General features: G+C 46.5%; 1 protein-coding gene across 4 annotated transcripts; it reads right to left on the reverse strand.

Annotated features, from left to right (window-relative positions):
- Positions 1-1,554: 1,554 nt before the first annotated feature.
- Positions 1,555-20,141, reverse strand: IMPDH2 (inosine monophosphate dehydrogenase 2). Of its 4 annotated transcripts, XM_082209994.1 has the most exons (16): positions 19,924-20,141; positions 18,691-18,744; positions 15,660-15,708; positions 15,305-15,406; positions 14,237-14,311; positions 13,330-13,536; positions 11,958-12,045; positions 11,118-11,317; positions 10,804-10,894; positions 9,960-10,055; positions 9,434-9,505; positions 5,361-5,504; positions 4,066-4,210; positions 3,564-3,707; positions 3,231-3,314; positions 1,555-1,871 (listed from the first exon to the last, which is right to left on the reverse strand). In XM_082209994.1, exons 1-16 carry the CDS (start codon positions 20,019-20,021, stop codon positions 1,850-1,852), a joined length of 1,671 nt encoding a protein of 556 aa, XP_082066120.1. In that variant the 5' UTR covers positions 20,022-20,141; the 3' UTR covers positions 1,555-1,849. The 4 variants fall into 4 exon arrangements, with proteins under 4 accessions (XP_082066120.1, XP_082066122.1, XP_082066121.1 ...); XM_082209996.1 differs by lacking the exon at positions 9,434-9,505; XM_082209995.1 differs by lacking the exon at positions 18,691-18,744 and having other exon boundaries at positions 19,924-20,140.
- Positions 20,142-20,996: the final 855 nt, after the last annotated feature.

Raw genomic sequence — 20,996 nt, forward strand, 5'->3', positions numbered from 1 at the left:
GAAGGAAGGAAGGGAATGTGGAAGCCAGGGGAAGGAAGGCAAATGGTGTGACCATTCCAGCATTTCCCAACCTTGTGCCTCCAGCTGTTTTTGGACTACAACTCCCATAATCCTCAGCTAGCAAGACCAGTGGTAAGGATGATGGGAATTGTAGTTCGTAAACAGCTGGAGGCCCAAGGTTGGGAAACACATTAGACTACTCAAAGGAGATCTTGGGGCCATTTCAGGCACACACACCTCTCGAAGTTCAAATATGTCACAAAGTGGAAACTTATGTGAGCTGTTCTCTGCAGAGCTGGCGCTCTTGATATGTCATGTCTTAGTCCCAGCAGCTCCCTTGCATGTTGCAATTCTCTCTCCCAGATGAAACATGCAAACCCACTTGGCAGGTTGCAGTAGCAGCAGGCAAGAGGAGCAGAAATTCCTTCTCTCAATGATGCATTCTCTGAATATGAGGGCCCTTTGCAATTCACCAGAAACTGCAGATCCTCGCTACTGTTATGAATGGAGGGGAAATAAGTTTAACCTCCTTGAACTGGATTATTTGCTTCTCTGGAAGGGACCTTCCCGGAAAGATCGGAGTGCCTGTGCTTCCTTAAAAGGCTTGACATCTAAGCATCATTGCCTCTGAACAGGTGGCCCCTTTTAACAAGCCGCAGATCTTTCCACAAGTTCTGGCAAGAGCAGCCCCGTTTTCCTAAAAGGTCAGACTGCATGCTCAAAGGCTTGGCAAAAGCACACGAGTCCAACTTTACTTGCCCCCTTTACAGTGGGGGTGGTCATTCAGCAGTAAGGTAAAGGGTAAAGGGACCCCTGACCATTAGGTCCAGTCGCGGACAACTCTGGGGTTGCGGCGCTCATCTCACTTTACTGGCCTAGGGAGACGGTGTACAGCTTCCAGGTCATGTGGCCAGCATGACTAAGCCGCTTCTGGCAAACCAGAACAGCACACGGAAACACTGTTCACCTTCCCACCGAAGCGGTACCTATTTATCTACTTGCACTTGACATGCTTTTGAATTGCTAGGTTGGTAGGAGAAGGGCCGAATGACGGGAGCTCACCCCATTGCAGGGATTCGAACCGCCAACCTTCTGACCGGCAAGCCCTAGGCTCTGTGGTTTAGACCACAGCGCCACCCGCGTCCATTCAGCAGTTATTGAACTACAACTCCCATCATCTCTGATTATTGCCCTGCTGGGCAGGAGTACAAGAACAGTTGGAGGCCACACCTGTTTTAAATACCAACTACGTTTGGGGCTGGAATGGAGACCCTTAAGCCATAATTCTGAAACTATAGTTTGAGGAATGTATTAAAGGCATTGTCTTCTGACCTGTTCATCTGGACAGAAGCAGCAAGTGGAATGTGACTTTAGCAGAGAAATAATGTGCGGCACAGCACAGGCTGGGGTGGGCTTCTAAAAATAAAAAGGTATGTCTGGATGTACCTATATAGAGGCCCAGCAGCACACAGTTGGAAGGATATCGGCTCTAATCCACGACTGCCAAAAGAAAAGACACTGAACCCTGCCAAATAGCTGTAATTGCACAAGGAAGAAGTTGGAAGAGGCCTTCTTGCCTCTTTGTTTTATTGTAAAAAAGAAATACAGAGACAGAGACACAGGACCCCTCTCCAGAGCCTCGTTCAGCTGACACTTCTGGAATAGGCTGATGCGTTTTACCTTCAGCCCCTTGGTCAAAGCGGCTGATAATGCGAAGGGGGAGCAGCAGGCAGCTCCTCCCCTCCGGCAAAATGGCACTTCTGTGAAGGGAGCAGTTCATGATCATGGCAGCAAAGGTCAGGCACCACGGGGCAAAAATGAGGCTTAGGGAAAGCGCAAGGGACTTTCATCAGAAAAGGCGTTTTTCATACCTAGGCAAGAGAAGGAAAAGGAAGCTGAAGTTGCGCGCTGTTCACCGGAAGTAGCAAATTATTGCTCTCTTTTACCAAATGGAATTAGATAGGGGTCTCCTGCTTAATTCCACTCCCCTGCTCACAACCTCAGGAGCCGTTTTAAAGTAAAGGAAGAAGTGGGCGGCAGTCTTGGCCCTTGTCCTCGACTCTCCATTCACAATGTCAGCTCGAACCCAATGATTTTAAAATTTATTTTCTGCTCGGAACTAATCCTTGCCATGGGCTCCAATCCAGAGCAGTAGTCCGGATTCAGACCCTGCAGCAGCAGCAGCTGCTGCAAAAGAAAGAACCCAACTGTTTTTACTACCATACATTTGCATGGTCACAGCATGACCGTAGGCTTGTTTCAGTGCAATGAACCTTGACTGTATCTTCACGCAGTCTCCACCTCCAATTATGTACTAGTATTGGGTGTAAGAAGAACACCCTCACAGTGGTACCTTGGTTTGCAACTGTTTTGGATTACAACCACGTCAAACCTGGAAGTGTGTGTCCCTTTTTGGGGACTAAAACCCTTTTTTTATTATTATTACAACCCCCACTCTTTTTTTTGGGAGGCCCCACTGGTGAAAGCTCACCTTGGGTAACAACCTGTTTTGGTTTACAACTGGACCTCTGGTATGGATTATGGTTGTAAACCAAGGTACCACTGTATATTACAGTTAGAAGTACAGCAGTACCTTGGTTCTTGATCTTAATTTGTTCCAAGAGTCTCTTCCGACTCCTGAAACCGTTCGAAAACCAAGGCACGGCTTCTGATTGGCTGCAGGAGCTTCCTGCGCTCAAGTGGAAGCCACGTCAGACGCTCAGCTTCCAAAAAACGTTTGCTAACCGGAACACTTATTTCTGGGTTTGCAGTGTCCAGGAGCCGATTTGTTTGACAACTAAGCCGTTCATGAACCAAGGTACCACTATACTCCACAATTCTAAAAAATCCAAACATAAGAAGGACCTAGCTTCAACAGGAAAGAAACCATCTGGCCCTCTCTGATCAGTTCAGGGTGTTTTCTAACAAACACTGCCCCTTTCTGCTTTGATATTTGTCCATAGGTGTAAACACGGCCTTGTGCTAATTCTGCTTCAGAAGGTATTAAGAAGCAGCAGAATTGAAAGTAATTGCTGGGCTGGTCCCTTCTTGGAAGTGTCTAAAGCACCTCAGCTACTTCCCTGCACTCAGGATCCTTTGGGATCCTAATTGGTTCTGGCCACAGGCTGCTTTCACGCTGGCAGCCAGGAGACACACTTTTCTTTTTTAATTTCCCCGTTTGCTAAGTGCTCTGCTTACTCAAGATGGATCAGTTGCACATAAAAACTTACGAATGGAGGCCATGAATCCCTCCTTCCACTTGGGCAGATGCTGTCCTCTTTTCAAATTTCAGCTCTCCAGAATACATCATGGCCCTGGCGATAAAAAGTCAAGAGAGTGAGAGTGTGTTCCTGTTCCCCTACTAAGAGCCGCATTCTTGCAATAATACAGGATGGGAACCATAGTGTGGGCTGACCAACCCATGTGGGCCAATCATGGAAGTGAGGGGCAGGCATGGTCTGCCTGGTAGATTGTGTGTGGCTTGCTCACATGCCTTCAGCATACATTATCCCAAAGTATACAAGACTGGCTGGGGGAGGGTGCGGGGTGCAGAAAGCTCTCACCTCACTTGCGTTAGACTCTTGGCTCCGATATCCTGGCAGGAGTGCTGGATGCCAGCAATCAGGTACGGCATGAACTTGTGAATGGAGCCCTTGTCTTGCACAGCGCCGGAGACCCCCTGTGCCACTTTAATTTTATCTGTCTCACTGAGAATCACAAAGAACAAGAAAAGGCTTGTGAGAAACGCAGAACTGGGCTTGCAAGCTTTTTCCAGAGATGGCAAGAAACAAATGTTTATGGTGAAAACAAGGAAGGGTGCACTGCAAGTCTTCCGCCTAAGTCACCAGATGCCCGCCCCAGATAGAAAAATCTGGGCTTGCTTCTGAAACGCCATCGAAGCAAGATTCTGAAAAGCCTCCAGTGGGAGAATATTCCATGGAGGTGAAGCGGCAGCGGCGAATGTCAGTTTTATTATCTTCCACAATCTGCATGCATTATTTTGCTTATGCTGCCCAGCCTGGTACCATTCAAGCAGTCCCTCTGTTAAGGATACACATCTCCTACCTGAAGTATCTGTTCTGACTGCCCAGGTTCTTGTCCATGGCATCAAGTGACCCCATGCCCCGGTACTTCTTCAGCCTGATCCCATCAGAAAAGAAATACTCCCCGGGGGCTTCGGTTGTGGCGGCCAGGAGCGAGCCCATCATCACTAAAGCCAATGAAGAGAGCAAGAACAAGAGGTGTGACGTTCTAGGGAAAGCAAAGCAATGGGGAACTGGGCTTGCACTTCCAGTCCACTCTAGAGGGGTTGGGGGGTAAACTTTGATGCTGGCTAGGTAAAGCATTCATGTGATCTAGCCCCTTCATATGTGTGTGTGTGGTTTTGGTTAGAGCTGGGATCCAACAGAACAACCTCCACTTCCTTTATGTACTTAAGGAGCTGCTACATGCACCACAAAAGCCAACCTGGCCCCGATCCAGCCTCCCACTAGCTCCCAAGGGTTTGTGTGCCACCAGTCTGGAATGGGGCTTCCTTCACCGAGGAAAGCCCACTCTGAGCAATGTTGAAACACTGCTGCTGCCTAGGACACATCTGCACGGCAGCTACCTGTGCTATTTAGAGCATTACAGCTCTGAACTGAAGCTGTTTGTGTGAACTGCATGGCTGCTGCTGCCGCCTGTTCTATTGCAATTTTTGAAATCTTTCTACAGCTTTATTAGGCAGGGCTGGGAACCTATGGCCCTCCAGATGTTTCTGGTAGCCTAACGGTCAGGGGTGACAGCAGCTGTAATCCTGCAGCATCTGGAGGGCAACACATTCCTTAAGGCAGCCTTTCCCAACCTTGGGTCTCCACATGTTGTTGAACTACAACTCCCATCACCCCTAGCTAGCAGGCCAGAGCTCTGGAATGATGGGAGTTGCAGTCCAACAATATCTGAGGACCCATGCTTGAGAAACACTGCCGTAAGGCATTACAATCACTGGAGGAAACTTTTATGTGTCGCACAAGCCTCTCTCCCAGTGAAAATTGTTTTTTTTTTTTAAATTTCATTTATCACCTGCCCTTAACTCTATTATCCCGGGCGGACCTTATACGGGCATTCACACACCTCCAAGTACCGGGAAATCTTGCCCAATCTGGTTTCCCAGAGGTACACACAGGTTTAACAGCAGTGCATTAATGCAACACAACCTATAGCTGTTTCACCTGCTCTACCTAGTAACCACTTGCCCCATGCAGGACAGATGTGTCTGGTACAGCACATCTGGAGATACTACTGTGGCAGAGTTCCCTGGTGCACAACCAAGCGTTGCAAGCTCTCAGTGAAATCCAAGTTGACCACCATTGCCATCTCACCTGTGGAAGCGCCAAGCGCCAGAGCCTTGGCAATATGCCCAACAGTCTGGATGCCGCCATCCGCAATCACCGGCACGCCAAACCTCCGGGCGTACTCAGACACTTTGTAGACTGCTGTGGCCTGAGGCCTTCCACATGCCAGGACTAAATCCAGAGAGACAGAAAAAGAAGAAGCAGAGAACAATCAGAGTCTGGTCTGAGGCAGGCCCTTTGACGGAATCCCCGTCTTCAGCACGCAAAGTTTTAGAAAGGCACAAGGCTTCCTTCAGCTACTGCCTTTAAGTAGGAGGCAGAGTAAAGCAAAGTCAGCCTGCAGGGGAAGCACCCTCCAGATCTTCATCCCAGAATGCAACTAAAATTGAGATGCGAAGGCACGGGGGGGGGGGGGACCTGACGTAACTAACCTATGGAGCACCTGTGTGCTGCTCCAATGGCTAAGGAAGGCTTTTGGAATAGCCCATAGAGCAGATAAAAATCCATGCCGTCTTGAGTCCCACTGACCTTGCTTGCATCTGGCATCCAACCGGAATACTAGAGACTTTCGGAATATAACAAAAGCCCTGTTTATGCTTGGTGGAGGGGACATGAGGGCTCACATGGGAGTTGTTATCAAGCCAGCTATCTCCTGGCACACAGGGCGGCTGTGTATAGGCCTCACTGTTTCCATCTAAAGCACAAGATGGTACAGGAAGTGAACATTCCTCAAATGAAGGATTCCTGCAGAACACACCCCGTGTGTCAATAGGAGCTCTTCTGTGCTCAATTTCATCAATTTGTCCCGGATTTGCTAGCTGTTTCCACCCACGTGCCACTTGGGATGTGCATTCTGGAAGCGATGCATACTGCACAGCCAAGGACATGCAAAAACTCTTGCCAGAAGTGTACCGCCCTTTCTTCCAAAGAGGGCTTTCTTTCCCCCACACTTCACAAATAACTGGGAGGCTTTTCTCTGCCACGATTAGAAGAGTGTACCAGATGAGATTGTGACCATGCAAGATTAGTCAAAGAGTGCAAACTTCCTGTTAAATGCAGGGTTTCAGGGTTGCTATCTGCACCGCCAAAGCTAACTCAGTGCTTCACCAAGAAACCGAGCCAGACACAAGCCACTTTTTGCACCAGCTCATCTGTCGTTTCATCCATTCCCCTTCACTTTCTAGGGCTCGGTACAGGCAGCCCGGAAAGGGAATCTCGTCCATTCTAGGAAATGCGAGTTTCAAATTCACTGAAATCAACTGCATTGAACTGGAACTCAAATCAATCATGAAATGGGCTGCCAAAAAGATGAAACAGTGTTAGTGCTAAAGAGGTGGTCTCGCTTTTGCTGAGGCTGCCTAATGTTGAGAGCAGCGTTTCCATGTTATGGCCGACAAGCCAATGAAGCAGTTTGTTCCATACATAAACACCCACCCTATACTCTGGTCATAGGAACCAGGTCATGTGCGTAACCGACCTTTGCAACAATGGTGTACAGAACTGTACACTGAGACCAGCCCTTTATGAATTAACATGTTGGCACCAGGGAGCAAGACACAGTCCTACAACCTAGTGCCTTGCACAGGTGTTGACTTCCAAAGCAGGGTTTGAAATTTGCCGTAATAATTTGGTACGGTAACGTCGCTGCCATTTGGAGCTCCACAGAATAAGAGATAAAACAAAAAATGGGCAAGCCTAGTCTTTTATTAGACAAACTCTTCATTGTCGTAAAGCAGGGGTGGGCAACATTTTTGAAGTAGAGGACCATAATCCCTTGGAGGAGGAGTTCCAGGACCACATACTGGTTGCGATCAGGCCTAAAGCAGATGCAAACACCACTTTTCTCTCTCTCCCTTTGAAGCCTGCCACCTTGCTTAAGAGAGTTGCCTGGGAATATATGCTCACAGACTCTTACTGCATTTAGGAGCCATAACAGATTAAAATTAGATTGTTGGGTTCTTGGGTCATCACAAACCAGCTGGTAACCCTGTTAGATAGCTGGTTATATTATCTTAAGGCTGCACCTATCCTAGCCTGTTGGTTGTCTTATTATTATTAAAATTTTATATACTGCCATATACCCAGAGGTCTCACTGATCTACACTGACCGGTAGCAGTTTTCCAGAGTCTCAGGAAAAGGTTCTTCCTAGCTCAGCTTCTCAAGATCCTTTAATACAGAGATATCAGGATTGCAACTGGAACCTACAATATGAAGGTTCTGCTACTACAACTTCATTGTATAGCTATTGCTCCGTATAATAATAATAATAATAATAATAATAATAATAATAATAATAATAATTTATCCTGAGCTTTGACAGTTACAATAATGCAAAAGCAATTGCGGATTTGAGGAATGCTCTCCAGGGGTGGGGTGGGGGTTGCTTGCCTGGAGCCTTCATTACATCTTTGGGCACCAGGTGAAAATGCTTCTCTTCAACCAGGCCATTGGCCAATTAACATTCTATGACCTTGTAAATGTGTTTGTGGGAGGGTTTGTGTGTGTGTGTTATTTGTCTGTTTCTGTTTCATTATGTACTTTGTGGATTTACGGCACTACAAGTCTCTCTGCCGCCTTCACGTTTGTCAAAGTATCCAAGCTGGAAGCAGGTTAATATTACACCATGCATGTATCAGGCATTTGTTGCCATATTGACCTTAAAGAGATAAGAGGTCCAGAGTGGGCTATGCTGAATTTTTACTGGACTAACCTGCCCAGAGCCCTGAGTGCAACTGTGTCAAAAACCTCAAAGAGGCATGTCAGGGATATAAAGTCCATAACTGTGTTGACTACCACAGCTGGGATCCAAAAAAAAAGTACACATGCACATGGAAAAGAAACCTGAAAATGCATGTGGGAAGCTGTGCTTGCTGTCTGTCAGGTGAGCAGAGATCATAGTTCTTGGGCTGTTACAGAAATCTGGCACCGAATGCTTCCCCCCCCCCCCCAAAAAAAAATCAGGTCAATGCCTGAAATGACTGTTTTTACTTTTAAAAACAGCAACTTTGACTTCATAACAGATATAGGTCTCTAAAGGAGAATGAGCTAGTTCTGTATGGGACAAGAGAATGAAGTCAGTCCTCTCATGGCAACCAATTGCAAGGAAAAATGAGCATACTTTCCCTATGGAACGCTTAGCAAATGGCTACTGGTATTCCCTGTGGCAAGCAAACAGGAGAGCAGCCGGGGTTCTGGGGGAAAGGCTATTCCCACTTCCCACGGAGAATCTCCATACTCAAAAAGGAAACTCTCATTCATCTGTGTGAAACAGTAGCTAAAGCCCTTTTCCGCGTGGCTACTTTGGGGGCACTTTAAAGCTGCGTGGACAAGCCCATAAGTGGGGGGGGGGGGGAAACTACCATGGACTAAGGATGGGGCAGGGACTGTGGTTTTCAAATACTTAAGAAGCTGCCTAGAAATGATCACCTAATTTACTCACAATAAAAGCTTAGAATTACTTAAAGTAGGCTGAAATTGAGCATTGTTAAAAAGGTTTTCTATCCATTGTCAATGCTGCAATATGGATATGGTCATCAGTGCAAGACAAAATCCTTCCATCATTATAAAGGAAAATACTCAGGCTACCCTACATGAAACTGGGATCTTCCTAGTAAATGTAAACAATCCCCCGCCAACCCTACTGGTAACAGCAGTCAATCTAATTAACGCTCTGAAAATTACAATTTACCTATTTTGTATATGTGGTTGGAATTTAGTTAATTTAACTTGTAGAATCACAGCTGCTGCTGCTGCCGCACGTGCCGTTAATTATGGCACCTTTGCCCACCAAGAGAAAGGAAGCAGTCAAGGTAATTTAAAAAAAAAATCCACATAGTCCTGGATTTAAGAAGAGAGAAAGAACTCCAGCTAGTACCATTAAGGGCAACTTTGAAACCCTGCTTTAGGAAAGGCTCAGAATCAAGAGTGTGTCTCAGCTTTAACAACCAGTATCCAAAGCCACAAAACCCCAAGTGCGTCTACAACTAGATTATTCTCAAAACAAGCAGGGGGGGCGGGGGAGGGGGGCAATGGGCAGCCAATCAAAGCCTTGCTCCAAGGCACAAAATTAAGGGGTGAGGGGAAGGGGGCAATGACTTACTATAGGTGCCAGTGACTGTGGAAGGGCATTTGGGGCTGTGGGACTTTAGGTCTGGAGGGATCTTTGGAGCAGCTGAACAAGACAAAAACACATACAGTTTAGAGGTAAGAGGGAAGCAGCTCAGGAACCAGGAGGACGCCCTGAAGAGTTGACGCAACGCCAGCATGCTGGCACGGCACTGTGCAGTTGGGCTGCACTCCATTAGTACAAAATTGGCCCTGGCCAGGCAGCCCAGCACATCTCTCCTCTCTGTTCCATTGCTGACTTTAGACACAATTAATCTGCTGCATGCTCAGAGTCACGACTCCCCTGTCCTGGTTGCTCACAGGGACAGCCTCTGTACTGCTGGCATGGCAAAAGGGCAGAAGCCCACCTCAGTATCAGAAGGACTCAATGGACCAGATACAATTCCCCTCCTTTCCAGGCACTGTACAGATTCTGGGCTAGTGCTTCTGGAGGGCTAGGTTCTTTAAACAAGGCACTGGGGAAGAGAATGTGTTAATGATCTGCAGCGGGAATTGAATACCTTCTTGCGTGATGCAGATGGAACCGCTGCCCATGCCGACCCTCAGGGCATCGGCCCCGGCGTCAATCAAGTTCTTCGCCTGAGCCGCCGTCACCACTAGGAAAAGGAAGAAAATGTTATGAAATGGGGGAAGGGAGGAGGAAGAGATAGAAAACCGGTCTCCGTCACCCTGCGCTTGCGACAGTGGTGTTTTCCCTTCCAAACAGACGGGACCGGCTTTGCACAGAGGAAGCCACTGCAATCTCAGCTGAAATGGGCAGGCTCGGATTCCAGTTCTTGCTGGCTGGTCGGCCTTTGGCCATCTCACCAATGTGATGGTGTTAACAAGAGAAGGGAACAACCTGCACAACCAAAGTGCCTTGTTTTGTTAATTCAGAGGAGGAGGTAAGCAGTTAGGGCATGCCAGACGTTTGACCTCTGGTTACACCAGAGGTTTCGTCTGGTATGAAAAGTGTGTCTTGCTAAATCCCATGTTTTTATTTGTTGCATTCCAGCAAGTTTAGGATTTGGAGATGTCAGTGGTTGCACTCATGACTTTAAAGAAAGGGATTGGAGCTGCATTTCCTCAGGGGCTGTATGACAGCAGAGAGTCGCCCCAGAGCCAAAAGTGAATGGGGGAACCCCCTTTTTTCTGTCTCTCTATCACTGCCAGCCCATGGGCTGTTAGAGAAAGCCCCTCAACTCTCCTCTGCCAGCCTGCAGCCAGGGGTTTTTGTTGTTGTTTTTTTTTTGGGGGGGGGGAGCCAAAAAGCTAGAAACTTATGTAGATTTAGTTACAAGTCCGTTCTACAACCCAAAGAACATGACCACATTTTAATGTTTATATTAGCAAACATCTTGTTACCGTTGCCTCCAATGACCTGCAGCTCAGGGTATTTCTCCTTGATGTATTTGATCATGTTGATTTGGAAGATGGAATTCCCCTGAGAGGAATCCTGGGATTGAAAAGAAGAGGAATGAGGTCTAGAAGCTTGCTCTTCATCAGAGTAAACATCAGCGATCATAGAGAGATTTAACAGCTATTGAGATTTCTAGACAAGACCTCCTCTGCACAGACTCAAACGCAATCAGCTCCACACAGAAAAGTCCAGACTGCACTAACAAGGCATCACCCCTACTGCATACTACTAAAACTCACTTACCACCCCTAGGACTCACCAGAACAACAACGTCCACACCAGCTTGCACTAGTAAGTCGAGACGGTATTTGTCATCTTCATGGGTCCCAATGGCAGCCCCACAGAGCAGCTGCTTCTTGGCATCTTTTGACGCAAGCGGGTAGTCCCGATTCTTCTTCAGATCCGTGCGTGCAATTATGGCCACCAACTCCCCCTTCTCGTTAACGATGGGCAGTTTTCCTGGAATGCCAAAAGTTATCTATGAGTTACAATTTTAGCTCTTCCTGAAGGTTTTTCATCTGCTTTTGTTTTTCATTCTCTTTGATTTTTCAGCGGCAAAAAAATAACGATCAGAGTAAACTGGAGCAATAGATAAATACAAAACCTGAAGTCCACAAGCCCATTAATCAGTCTGCGTTGTCAGGCACCTATTCACAAAATATTCAAATTGACCAAAATACAGAGAAAGGAAAGGGAAAATGCTGCCCCTTATTGAGAATCCAAGCCGGAAGAGGTAATGACTTAAACAAGGCACTTGAACAAGTCCACTGTGGAATAAGGGTTTAAGCCTGGAAGCTGCAGCTTCTGTACAACTAACTACACTGACGTTTTGATCTCCCTCCACAAGGGGCAAGACAATTCTTTGAACCTTTGATCTTCTCCACTCAAAGCAAACTGGGCTTAGCTCAAGGTACTTGGAGGCACCCCTGGGTCACATTATAAGCCTTTGCTCAAGACGCTGGTAAAATTCATGGAAAGTAATTGTGCCATTACTTGTAATTTGTGCACATCAAATTATGAGGTTAAAACGTGGGATGAGCCACATGTCCACTGATTTAGCATAGTATGCACGGAATACCACACATCTATTCCCACTGACCTTTTTTACTCCTCTGCAAGATTTCATTAGCTTCTTTTAACGTAACTCCTGCAGGTGCTACAACGAGGTCTTCCCGCTTGGTCATGATCTAGGGAAAACCAAAGAGCAAAGTAAAGATGCTGTCCTCTGCGCCTGGGCCAAACTGAGCCGTTCTGAGTAGCAGATGGGGTCTCAAGGAACGAAGAGAGCTGCAGGAGAGTCTCAAACAGCAGCAGAATTTTTATTTTGTTCACAGTTAAAGGAGAGTTGACAGCATTTTGATCAGACTAGGCAAAAATTGCCAGAGGGAGAAGGGCAGTGGTACTTGAGAACATCATAGTGCATGTCAGAAATATTATTTATTATTGTTTAAAGCATTTGTATGCCATGCAGTTAAACGTGTTCTCTGGGCAGCTTACAACAAGAAAGCATTTAAATACGGTAACAACCAACCACCTAAAAGCAACGTAATGTCAGTGGCAGCAAATAAAAATGTGTTGTTGTTTTTTACTAACCAGTTTTATTGCTATGTTATTAAAGCTTGCCCTGGTATTATAGTAGCAGTGTGTTTTTATGCTGTGCCCTGCCTTGTTGTATTTTCCATGAAAGTGTGGTTTATAAATATTTAAATAAAGTAAATCACGCAATCCTCCAACTGCAGTCTGAAAACAACCCACAAACATTTGCAACCTCAGTGGCTCATGTACCCTACGTTTAAAGTATGAGCGGTTGAGCTATCTGCCATTAAGACTCAACAATTATTTTCTAGGCTTAATTGTATTCGTCATCCCAAGTCAAGTCCAGTCCTCAAACTACTTCCTATCAACTTCCACACATGACTCTTCCAGAGTAAGAAATCTGAGAAGAGTGGCCTTAAAGTGTCTCACCCAGACAGGAGCAGCAGAAAACAAAAGCTTCCGGCCTTGCTCAGTACCTCTCCCCCTCCCTGAAGTTCACATCTCTCCAGAGCTCTTTTCAAAGCATGTCACTCGCAACTCCCACTTGAGGGTAATCAGAGATGATTTAAGGCCGCTCTTGGGCAGCGTGCACACTGCTGGTGGTGTCAGCACAGCCTAAAGATAGCGCAGGAGAGCAGAACGGGCTCCAAGGCACTGCGGAACATTGCACTGCAGAAATCCGATGCCCAGCTATACAGCGGTTACACTAATGCTAGCTCCAGAAGGCTTTCATTATGCAATGCGAGGGGAAATGAGCCAAGCGAACAGGAAAAGTTGCAAAAAAACCCAACCTGTGCTATGCACTAGTGCTCCAAGACATTAAACATAATTCCTTTGGCCAGTGCAAAAATAAAAATAATGCTAGAGGTCCACACACTACCCCAGCACAAGTTCTAGCCCTGCTTGCTGATCCCAGAAGAAATAACCCCACTGACCTCGCTGAGAGGCAGGTCCTGCTCTTCTTCCTTCAAAAAGTCGATGTCTCGGGATGAAATAATCCCCACGAGTCGGCTGCCCATCTTCCCATTATCTGTTATAGGGATGCCGCAGAACCCATGGCGGGCTTTCGCTTCGAAAACATCTCGCACGCGATCTTTGGGGCTCAGCACTACTGGGTCTGTGATAAATCCTTGTTCATATTTCTGGGGCAAGACACAAATTCAGAAGGAGAATTTTGAGCCGCATACAAAATAGTTACATAAAGATATGCATTGGGGGAAGCAGATGTCTGCGGAGCCAGACAGGACTCTCCTGGGGAATGGCCATCAGTAACTGCAGCATTGTAGTGTGTGGCTTTCAAATATGGTTAGGGGCTCATCCAGACAGCTGCAAGTACAGAAATAAAGAATAAGACAGGTAGCCTGCTATGCCCAGTTCATCCGAATTACAGGGATCCAGGAGACCAAAGCATCTTGCCTGAATGTACTGAGGGCATCAACAGCTACTATGGGTTAATGCCAAAACACCAGTCAGATCTTTCTGTATACCTCAAATGCAACAGGACCATCTTTTAAGAGTCCAGCAGCCAAGATTCTTAGCGAACAAACAGCACACATTTCAAAGCATGGCTACAAAGTGAACTCTGTTACACATCAATCACCATGAATGTCGGCGCAAATGCAGCTATTAACTTAATTAGAACCAAGGGAGGTGACGGGGACTTGTACACAAGAGGGGAGAGGGCACGTAATCATGCAGCCATACATTTGTGGTAAAGGCACAGGTGAGTAAACTATGTCTACAGCAGAATACCCACCTCACAAAGCAGTGCTGGGCAATAGCCAAACCTGTTATCAAACCCTTCTCCCCAGGGACGTTTATATACACAGAAGTTGGTTTTACCTTAACTTTCCGTACTTCGTTGGCCTGGAATTCTGGGGTACAATTATGATGAATGAATCCAATTCCACCTGTGAGCTGAGAAGATATAGAAAGAAGTTTAAGTTGGAACAGAAATAATACAGTGGTACAGTAGTACCTCGGGTTAAGAACTTAATTCATTCTGGAGGACTGTTCTTAACCTGAAACTGTTCTTAACCTGAGGTACCACTTTAGCTAATGGGGCCTCCTGCTGCTGGTGCACAATTTCTCTTCTCATCCAAAGTTCTTAACCCGAGGTAATATTTCTGGGTTAGTGGAGTCTGTAACCTGAAGCATATGTAACCTGAAGCGTATGTAACCCGAGGTACCACTGTACCTTGGTTTAAGAACAGCTTAGTTTATGAACAACTTGGATTAAGAACGCTGCAACCCTGGAAGCAGGTGTTTTGGTTTATGAACTTTGCCTTGGAAGCAGAACATGTTCCACTTCCTGTTGAGTGTGTTCCATTTGTAAATTGAGTCCCCCGCTGCTATGGGAAAGCACGCTTTGGTTTAAGAACGGACTTCCAGAATGGATTAAGTTTGTAAACCAAGGTATCACTGTACTTCTTTGCTGCCTTTGACCAAGGGCAGAGAGAAGGTTAGCAGGCATGGCCCACCAGCCAAACTGTTGTTGTTGGGTAGCATAAGGCTCTGCATTAAAAAACAAAACACACAACCCAGCTAAGAACTAAGAATTTTAAATACTGTAGGCGATAAGCATAAAAGTAGAATTGGAAGGGACTACTACTTCTCTGGCTAATATTAAAAAAACGATTACAGACATTGCCATATGTTTTTAACAGTACAATGCCAGGCACGTTTAATAAGAAGTAAGCCTTACTGTGTGGAACAGGCCTCACTCCTAAGCATGTGTGTTTAGGACTGCAGATGAAAAGATTTGAGGAAAAATACTCTTGATGCCCCACAGGGATTTACCAAGATACCAAGTAGTATTTTTCTCTCTCTCTCTCTCTCACACACACACACACGCCGCACTCTAAACTAAACTAAGGTAAGCTCTCTCTCCCTTCTGCCCTGGTTTCTTACCGCCATTGCAATGGCCATGCAAGCCTCTGTTACAGTGTCCATAGGGGAGGATACCAAGGGAGTCTTCAGGGTTATCTTCTTGGTCAGAGCAGAAGTCAGGTCCTTAAAATAAAGAGAGTTTGGCTGAAACAGCAGGCGGCTTTATTTGCGATCTTTTCAAGCACCATTGTCATCGTACCTTCACACACTTAGTGACCCATCAGAACTAAAACTGCAGAACTAACACTGCAGATTCCAAAAAGCTTAGTGAGTAGTATAAAAAGAGACAAACAGAAAGGAATCTCCTACAGTGCAGAAAGCACTTGCTTCATGACAGGGATTTTATATATTATACAAACTTTAGTCTCATACTCACCACTTGGTCTGCAGTAAAGTCTATATAGCCAGGGAGTATAAGGAAATCACTGAATAACAAAGGAAAGAAGAAAAAATGTTATTTTTGGAAGCCTAATACAGAACTTTTAACAAGTAAAAGGCTTTATAATGTAATTTGTGGTTCGCCGCAGCATGTTGCTGAGATAATGACCGTACCTGTGTGTGGGGTTTTCAACTAAGTTCTATTCAGAGCAAACCCACTGAAATTAATGGAACTAACTTAGTCATGATCATTAGTTTCAGTGGGTCTACTATTGAGAAAAATTCAGTTGAATACCACCTGGGGAACCTCCTGAAGTTCTGTGATTGGAACCCCCAACAAAATTTCCTCCTTTAAGAAACAGTGCCTACAAGGGGAAGATTTGGATCAGGAACATGGCCCAGGTAAGCGAAAGGGTTTTAAAAGTGTAGGAAACATTTGGGCCTCCCAGTGTTGATGAACTACATCTCCCATCACCCAAGAACATTGACAATGCTTGCCAGGGCTGATGGGAGTTGTAGTTCAGCAACTGATATGGAGAGCCAAAGGTCCTTTACCCTCAAGGCAATTCCTCAAATCTCTCCCAAGCTACTTTTAAATTTGTAGGAGAAAATATACAGTCACGATTTTAGTGTTCATATGGTTTCCCTTCCACATCTAACAGCACTCTTGGGAGGTTAAGGAGTTTGAATCAGGGCTTTGGTGCAGAGGGGAAACATCAGACTGCCCTTGCTCCTGTACCCCAACCTCACTGGCTTCATTTTTCAGAGGGAAATCAAGTGGAAAGTTCTAGTCATACAACTTCACATAATACACGCCTCTGGGATGGCTATGAGTGGGCAGAGGTAAAGTGGTTTGATTGCACCAATTGCCTTCTGCTTACTGCTTCTCCCAACCAAGCCTATGACCTCGTTATTTACTGTTTGAGAGAGGGTCTTGTAGCTCAGCAAAATGTTTCTGATTCACTGCCAGGAACAGAATATTGGGTTGCCGTGATGGGCAAAATGTCTTGCTAGAGACCCTGGAAGAGCTGATACCACAGAGAGTAAATAAAACTGAACCAGACAGACCAGAGGTCTGACAATGTAAGATATGCAATGCAAAGATTCCCAAATCAAAAGAGGAATCTTCCACGAAAATTTGAATCTTTGGCATCTCCCGAGTTTTAGAAGTTAGAACAACCCCCACCACATGCATGCCCAGCTGTATTTAGCTCCCCCCCACAAAAAGTCTCCAAGAAAACAAAGTTTTGAAACTCCCGAGCAAAATGTTCTACAGGAAAAAGTTAGCTGATGTTTAACGAATGCCATGTCCCCAACTTGGAAACCTTCCAGGAGACCTGTGAAGACCTTCCTATTGCATTGACTACCTCTCTACCAGCAGCTATTAAGTCATGGAAATCTAAAGGGAATTTCCACATACCAGGGGCATCATACGGGAGTGCTGCTGGCACCACTTGCCAGAAGCAACTGAAAGAAACAATGCTGTTGCCCTCATGCCTTGTTTGTAAGCCCCACAAAAGCTTACTGCTGTTGGAAACAGAATGCTGGATGAGATGGGACTCTTGGTCCGATCCTGAAACATGATTCTTATGTCCCAATGTTGGTGGACCCGAGACACAGTTTAAAGGCATTGGTATATGTGTGCATTAGGTAAAGGGACCCCTGACCATTAGGTCCGGTCATGACCGACTCTGGGGCTGAGGTGCTCATCTCGCTTTATTGGCCGAGGGAGCCGGTGTACAGCTTCCGGGTCATGTGGCCAGCATGACTAAGCTGCTTCTGGCGAACCAGAGCAGTGCACGGAAACGCCATTTACCTTCCTGCCAGAGCGGTACCTATTTATCTACTTGCACTTTGACGTGCTTTCGAACTGCTAGGTTGGCAGGAGCAAGGACCGAGCAACGGGAGCTCACCCTGTCTTGGGGATTCGAACCACGACCTTCTGATTAGCAAGTCCTAGGCTCTGTGGTTTAACCCACAGCGCCACCCGCGTCCTATGTGTGTGCATTAGCTTGTACTATTTTTCCAGGAAGCAATTGCCTTTTAGGAAATGGGAAGAGCCATAAGCTCAGTAGCAGAACATCTGATTTGCACACAGAAGGACTCTGGTTCAAGGGCTGGGAGAGAGACCCTAGTCTGAAATGCTGAAGAAATGCTGCCAGTCAGTGTATACTGAGCTAGATGGACCAGTGGTCTGATTTGGTATCAGGCAGCTTCCTTATGATCCCTAGCTTTGGCGAAGGGCTGTAGGCTCAGTGGTAGAGCATCCGACTTGCATGCCAAATGTCCCAGATTCAATCCCTAGTGTCTCCCAAGTTACAGAAAGACTCCTAACTGCAACCAGGGAGAGCCACTGATAGTGTTGGCAATGCTGGCCTAGATAGTACAAGGCAGAACCACCCACTCGCAGCACCTCAGTCTTGCCAAAATTCAGAATGAGTTTGTTTATCCTCGTCCTTTATAGCATACTTCACTGGGTAGAAGGTGACTGCTCATGTTCTTCCTTTTTTTAAAAAAAGCTGCTTCTCCAACTGCAAAGTTTGCTTCCAAACAGAAATAATTTATTTATAGATTGCTGTTCTCTAAAAGGGGAGGGGTGAGGGGTTGTGGCTGCTAAAAAGAGGGTCAGCTTTCTCGTGCAGGAATTATTTCCAAGTAAGTTTCTCAGAGGGTTCATATTGCACATCTAGTTAGGGAGGAACTCGTGAAGGCTGTGTGCAACCACAGATCATCTGGCATCACGTGAGTCTCCAGATGGATAGGAAGAGACTAAGCGGTGGAAGAGACAGAAAAATGGAAATAAAAACCTCCTCTCGCCAAAAACTCACAGTATACAACTCTAACAAGATAGCAACTTTATACTGCCGATTCATGTTCTTAAGAGGTTGGATCAGGGGTGCATTCTATGCTGCTCACGGCTTTCTTCTTATAGAAGGATTATGACTAAATACGCTCAGACTTGTCATATAGACCAGCAGGTGGTTTAGGAACATAAACCGATACACAAGTGTAATCAGAGAAACTGTTACATGATATTCTGGCTCCATGGTCTCTCGCAAGGGCTGGGATCATCTGCGCAGTTACTAGATAAAAAACACAAAAGGTCTTGCTGGGTGCGGGATTCAACAGACCCTGAGGAGGACTGACTATTCTGTGGAATTATGTCAAAGGTGAAGTTTAAGAAAAGCAAGGGCCAAGGAGGGGAGCAAGAGGAGAGATCCGCTAAGCAGAAAGGATTCCTCAAACATGAGCTTTCAGGGAACATCTTGCACAGGAAGAGGGATACTTGGCAACAGTTCTACTTATACAGTACTAGCCAACAGGCACATTCCTCTCACCCAATGAAGAACTGAGGTGATCTCATATAGAATCAAAGAACTGTAGAATCGGAAGGGACCACACGGGTCATCTAGGCCAACCCCCTGTGATACAGGAATCCTTCATCCAACATGGGGCTTGAACCCACAACCCTGAGATTGAGAATCTCATGGTCTACCGACTGTGCTACCTGCACTACAACGCAAAAAGGAATCTACTCCACGAGATTTTTCTGGAAGTTCTACAGCAGGGGAGAAACAAGGTCTGCATGTTCAGGCCGAGGGTTTTGCCTCTCAGGGCACTCTCTCTCTCTCTGAAGTTGCAGGCCGAGAGTCCCTGCTTCTCCATAGGGAGCAATGGGCAGAAGGACATTCGCCCCTACTACTGGAACTAGCATCGCCCTCGGCTTCAAAACAGACAAAAGTGTGGGGGTGGGGAGAGAGAGGAAGGGGGGGATCTCCTAGGGGCTCGGGTAAATCCTTTTTCAAAGACCCAGAGGAACCCCCTGGGGTGAAAGGTTAATTCGAGCATTCATGTTTAGGGATGCTTTTACTGTTTGATGTATTACAATATTTTAATATTTTTTTTCTGGAAGCCGCCCAGAGTGGCTGGGGAAACCCAGCCAGATGGGCAGGGTATAAGTAATAAAATATTATTATTATTATTATTATTATTATTATTATTATTATTATTATTAGAGCAACCCCAGCCCCACTTTCCTTCACCCCGTGCCAAAGCCATCATTATAACCTTCACTTTCCTCGGGCTATGATAGCATGTCGCGGGTGCAATACACACACACACCCCAAATTCCGCGTGCCCCCCAGCATGAAAAGAAAAAAGAACTACTTGTGGCAATTCCTCGAGGCGAGTGGAGACGTAGCGCCGACCCCCCCCACCCCATTACCACCCCCGCCCCACGGCCTTCCCAGGCGCCTCCTCACTTGTAGGTGAGCCCATCTCCGCAGTTGAGCATCTGCTGCGCCGTGAGCCCGTCGTCGGGCACGTAGCCGGTGCCGCCGCTGATCAGGTAATCGGCCATGGACGGATAGGCGCGCGGGCCGCGTGTGCTTCTTCCCTCGCGGCCTCAGAAGCAGAAAGCGCGCGCGAGGCTCTGCCTCTTCTGCCACGCGCCCTCGCCGACAAGAGAGTCAAGCGTCGGCGCCGCCGGGTACAAGAGCGCGGAGCTCGAGGAAACCCCGCCCCCCAGACGACGACGCGTCCTTGCGTCACGCCGCTCCGTCCGCGCAGGTTTCTCTTCCTCCCCGCCCCCATCCTGCCTTGTGGGTGCGGGGGGGGGGAGCGGGCTACGGCGGCTGCGCGGGCTCATGCGCGGCAAGCTGGACGGGCTTCGCCTCCCTCCTTCCTCTCCCCTCGCTTCCTGTCCCGAAGTAACGAGTTGAGAGCGGGAAAAGAGAAGACGTTCCTTTCCCCACTCATTTTCCTCGATTCTATGAGGTCATTTGGGCAGAACAACAATTTTATTTAGTAGCCGCTTTTGTTCTTTTTTTTTTTTTAAGAGCCCTTCTTATTAGCTGCGCTGTGTGCAGACCGGCCCCCGCAACACGGTGTGGCAGTGCCGGATTTACGTATAAGCGAAACAAGCTATAGTTTAGGGCCCCAAAAAAATTTAAAGGGAAAAAATCGATGTACATTTCCAAAATATAAGATAAAAAAATAAAATAAAACCTACATACAGCAACAGTGTTTTGTGTTATGTAGGCGCCTATGAAGCTAGCCTGCTCCCTAAGATATCACTAGTTAAATACTTATTAGGTCTATAAATTACCATATAGCATATATTCCACGCACAAAAAGCGACAATTTGTTGTTGACAAAGGACAGCTGGACATATAAAGGGCCCTATTACCTTCAGCAGCTTAGGGGCTCATGAAAACTAAATCCAGCCCTGGTGTGCGGGTGCGTTTGGTGGTGGGGCACCGGCTTCTGAAGAATGAAGGTTAAATTCCTTATTTTAAAAAAAAACAACCCAAGGCGCGAGATTCTCCAAAAAAAC

The sequence above is a fragment of the Podarcis vaucheri genome (genome assembly GCF_965113315.1).
Source record: "Podarcis vaucheri genome assembly, chromosome: 2".
In the NCBI taxonomy this organism is placed as follows: Eukaryota; Metazoa; Chordata; class Lepidosauria; order Squamata; family Lacertidae; genus Podarcis; species Podarcis vaucheri.

Bases quoted from the DNA above. Each gene is read 5' to 3' on its own strand.
- IMPDH2 (XM_082209994.1), bottom strand. From the start codon at position 20,021: ATGGCCGATTACCTGATCAGCGGCGGCACCGGCTACGTGCCCGACGAC. The intron at 13,537-14,236 runs GTAAAACCAACT...GTCTTGCCCCAG, and splicing joins ACGAAGTACGGAAAGTTAAG to AAATATGAACAAGGATTTAT. The intron at 5,505-9,433 runs GTAAGTCATTGC...CTCTGGATTTAG, and splicing joins CACAGTCACTGGCACCTATA to TCCTGGCATGTGGAAGGCCT.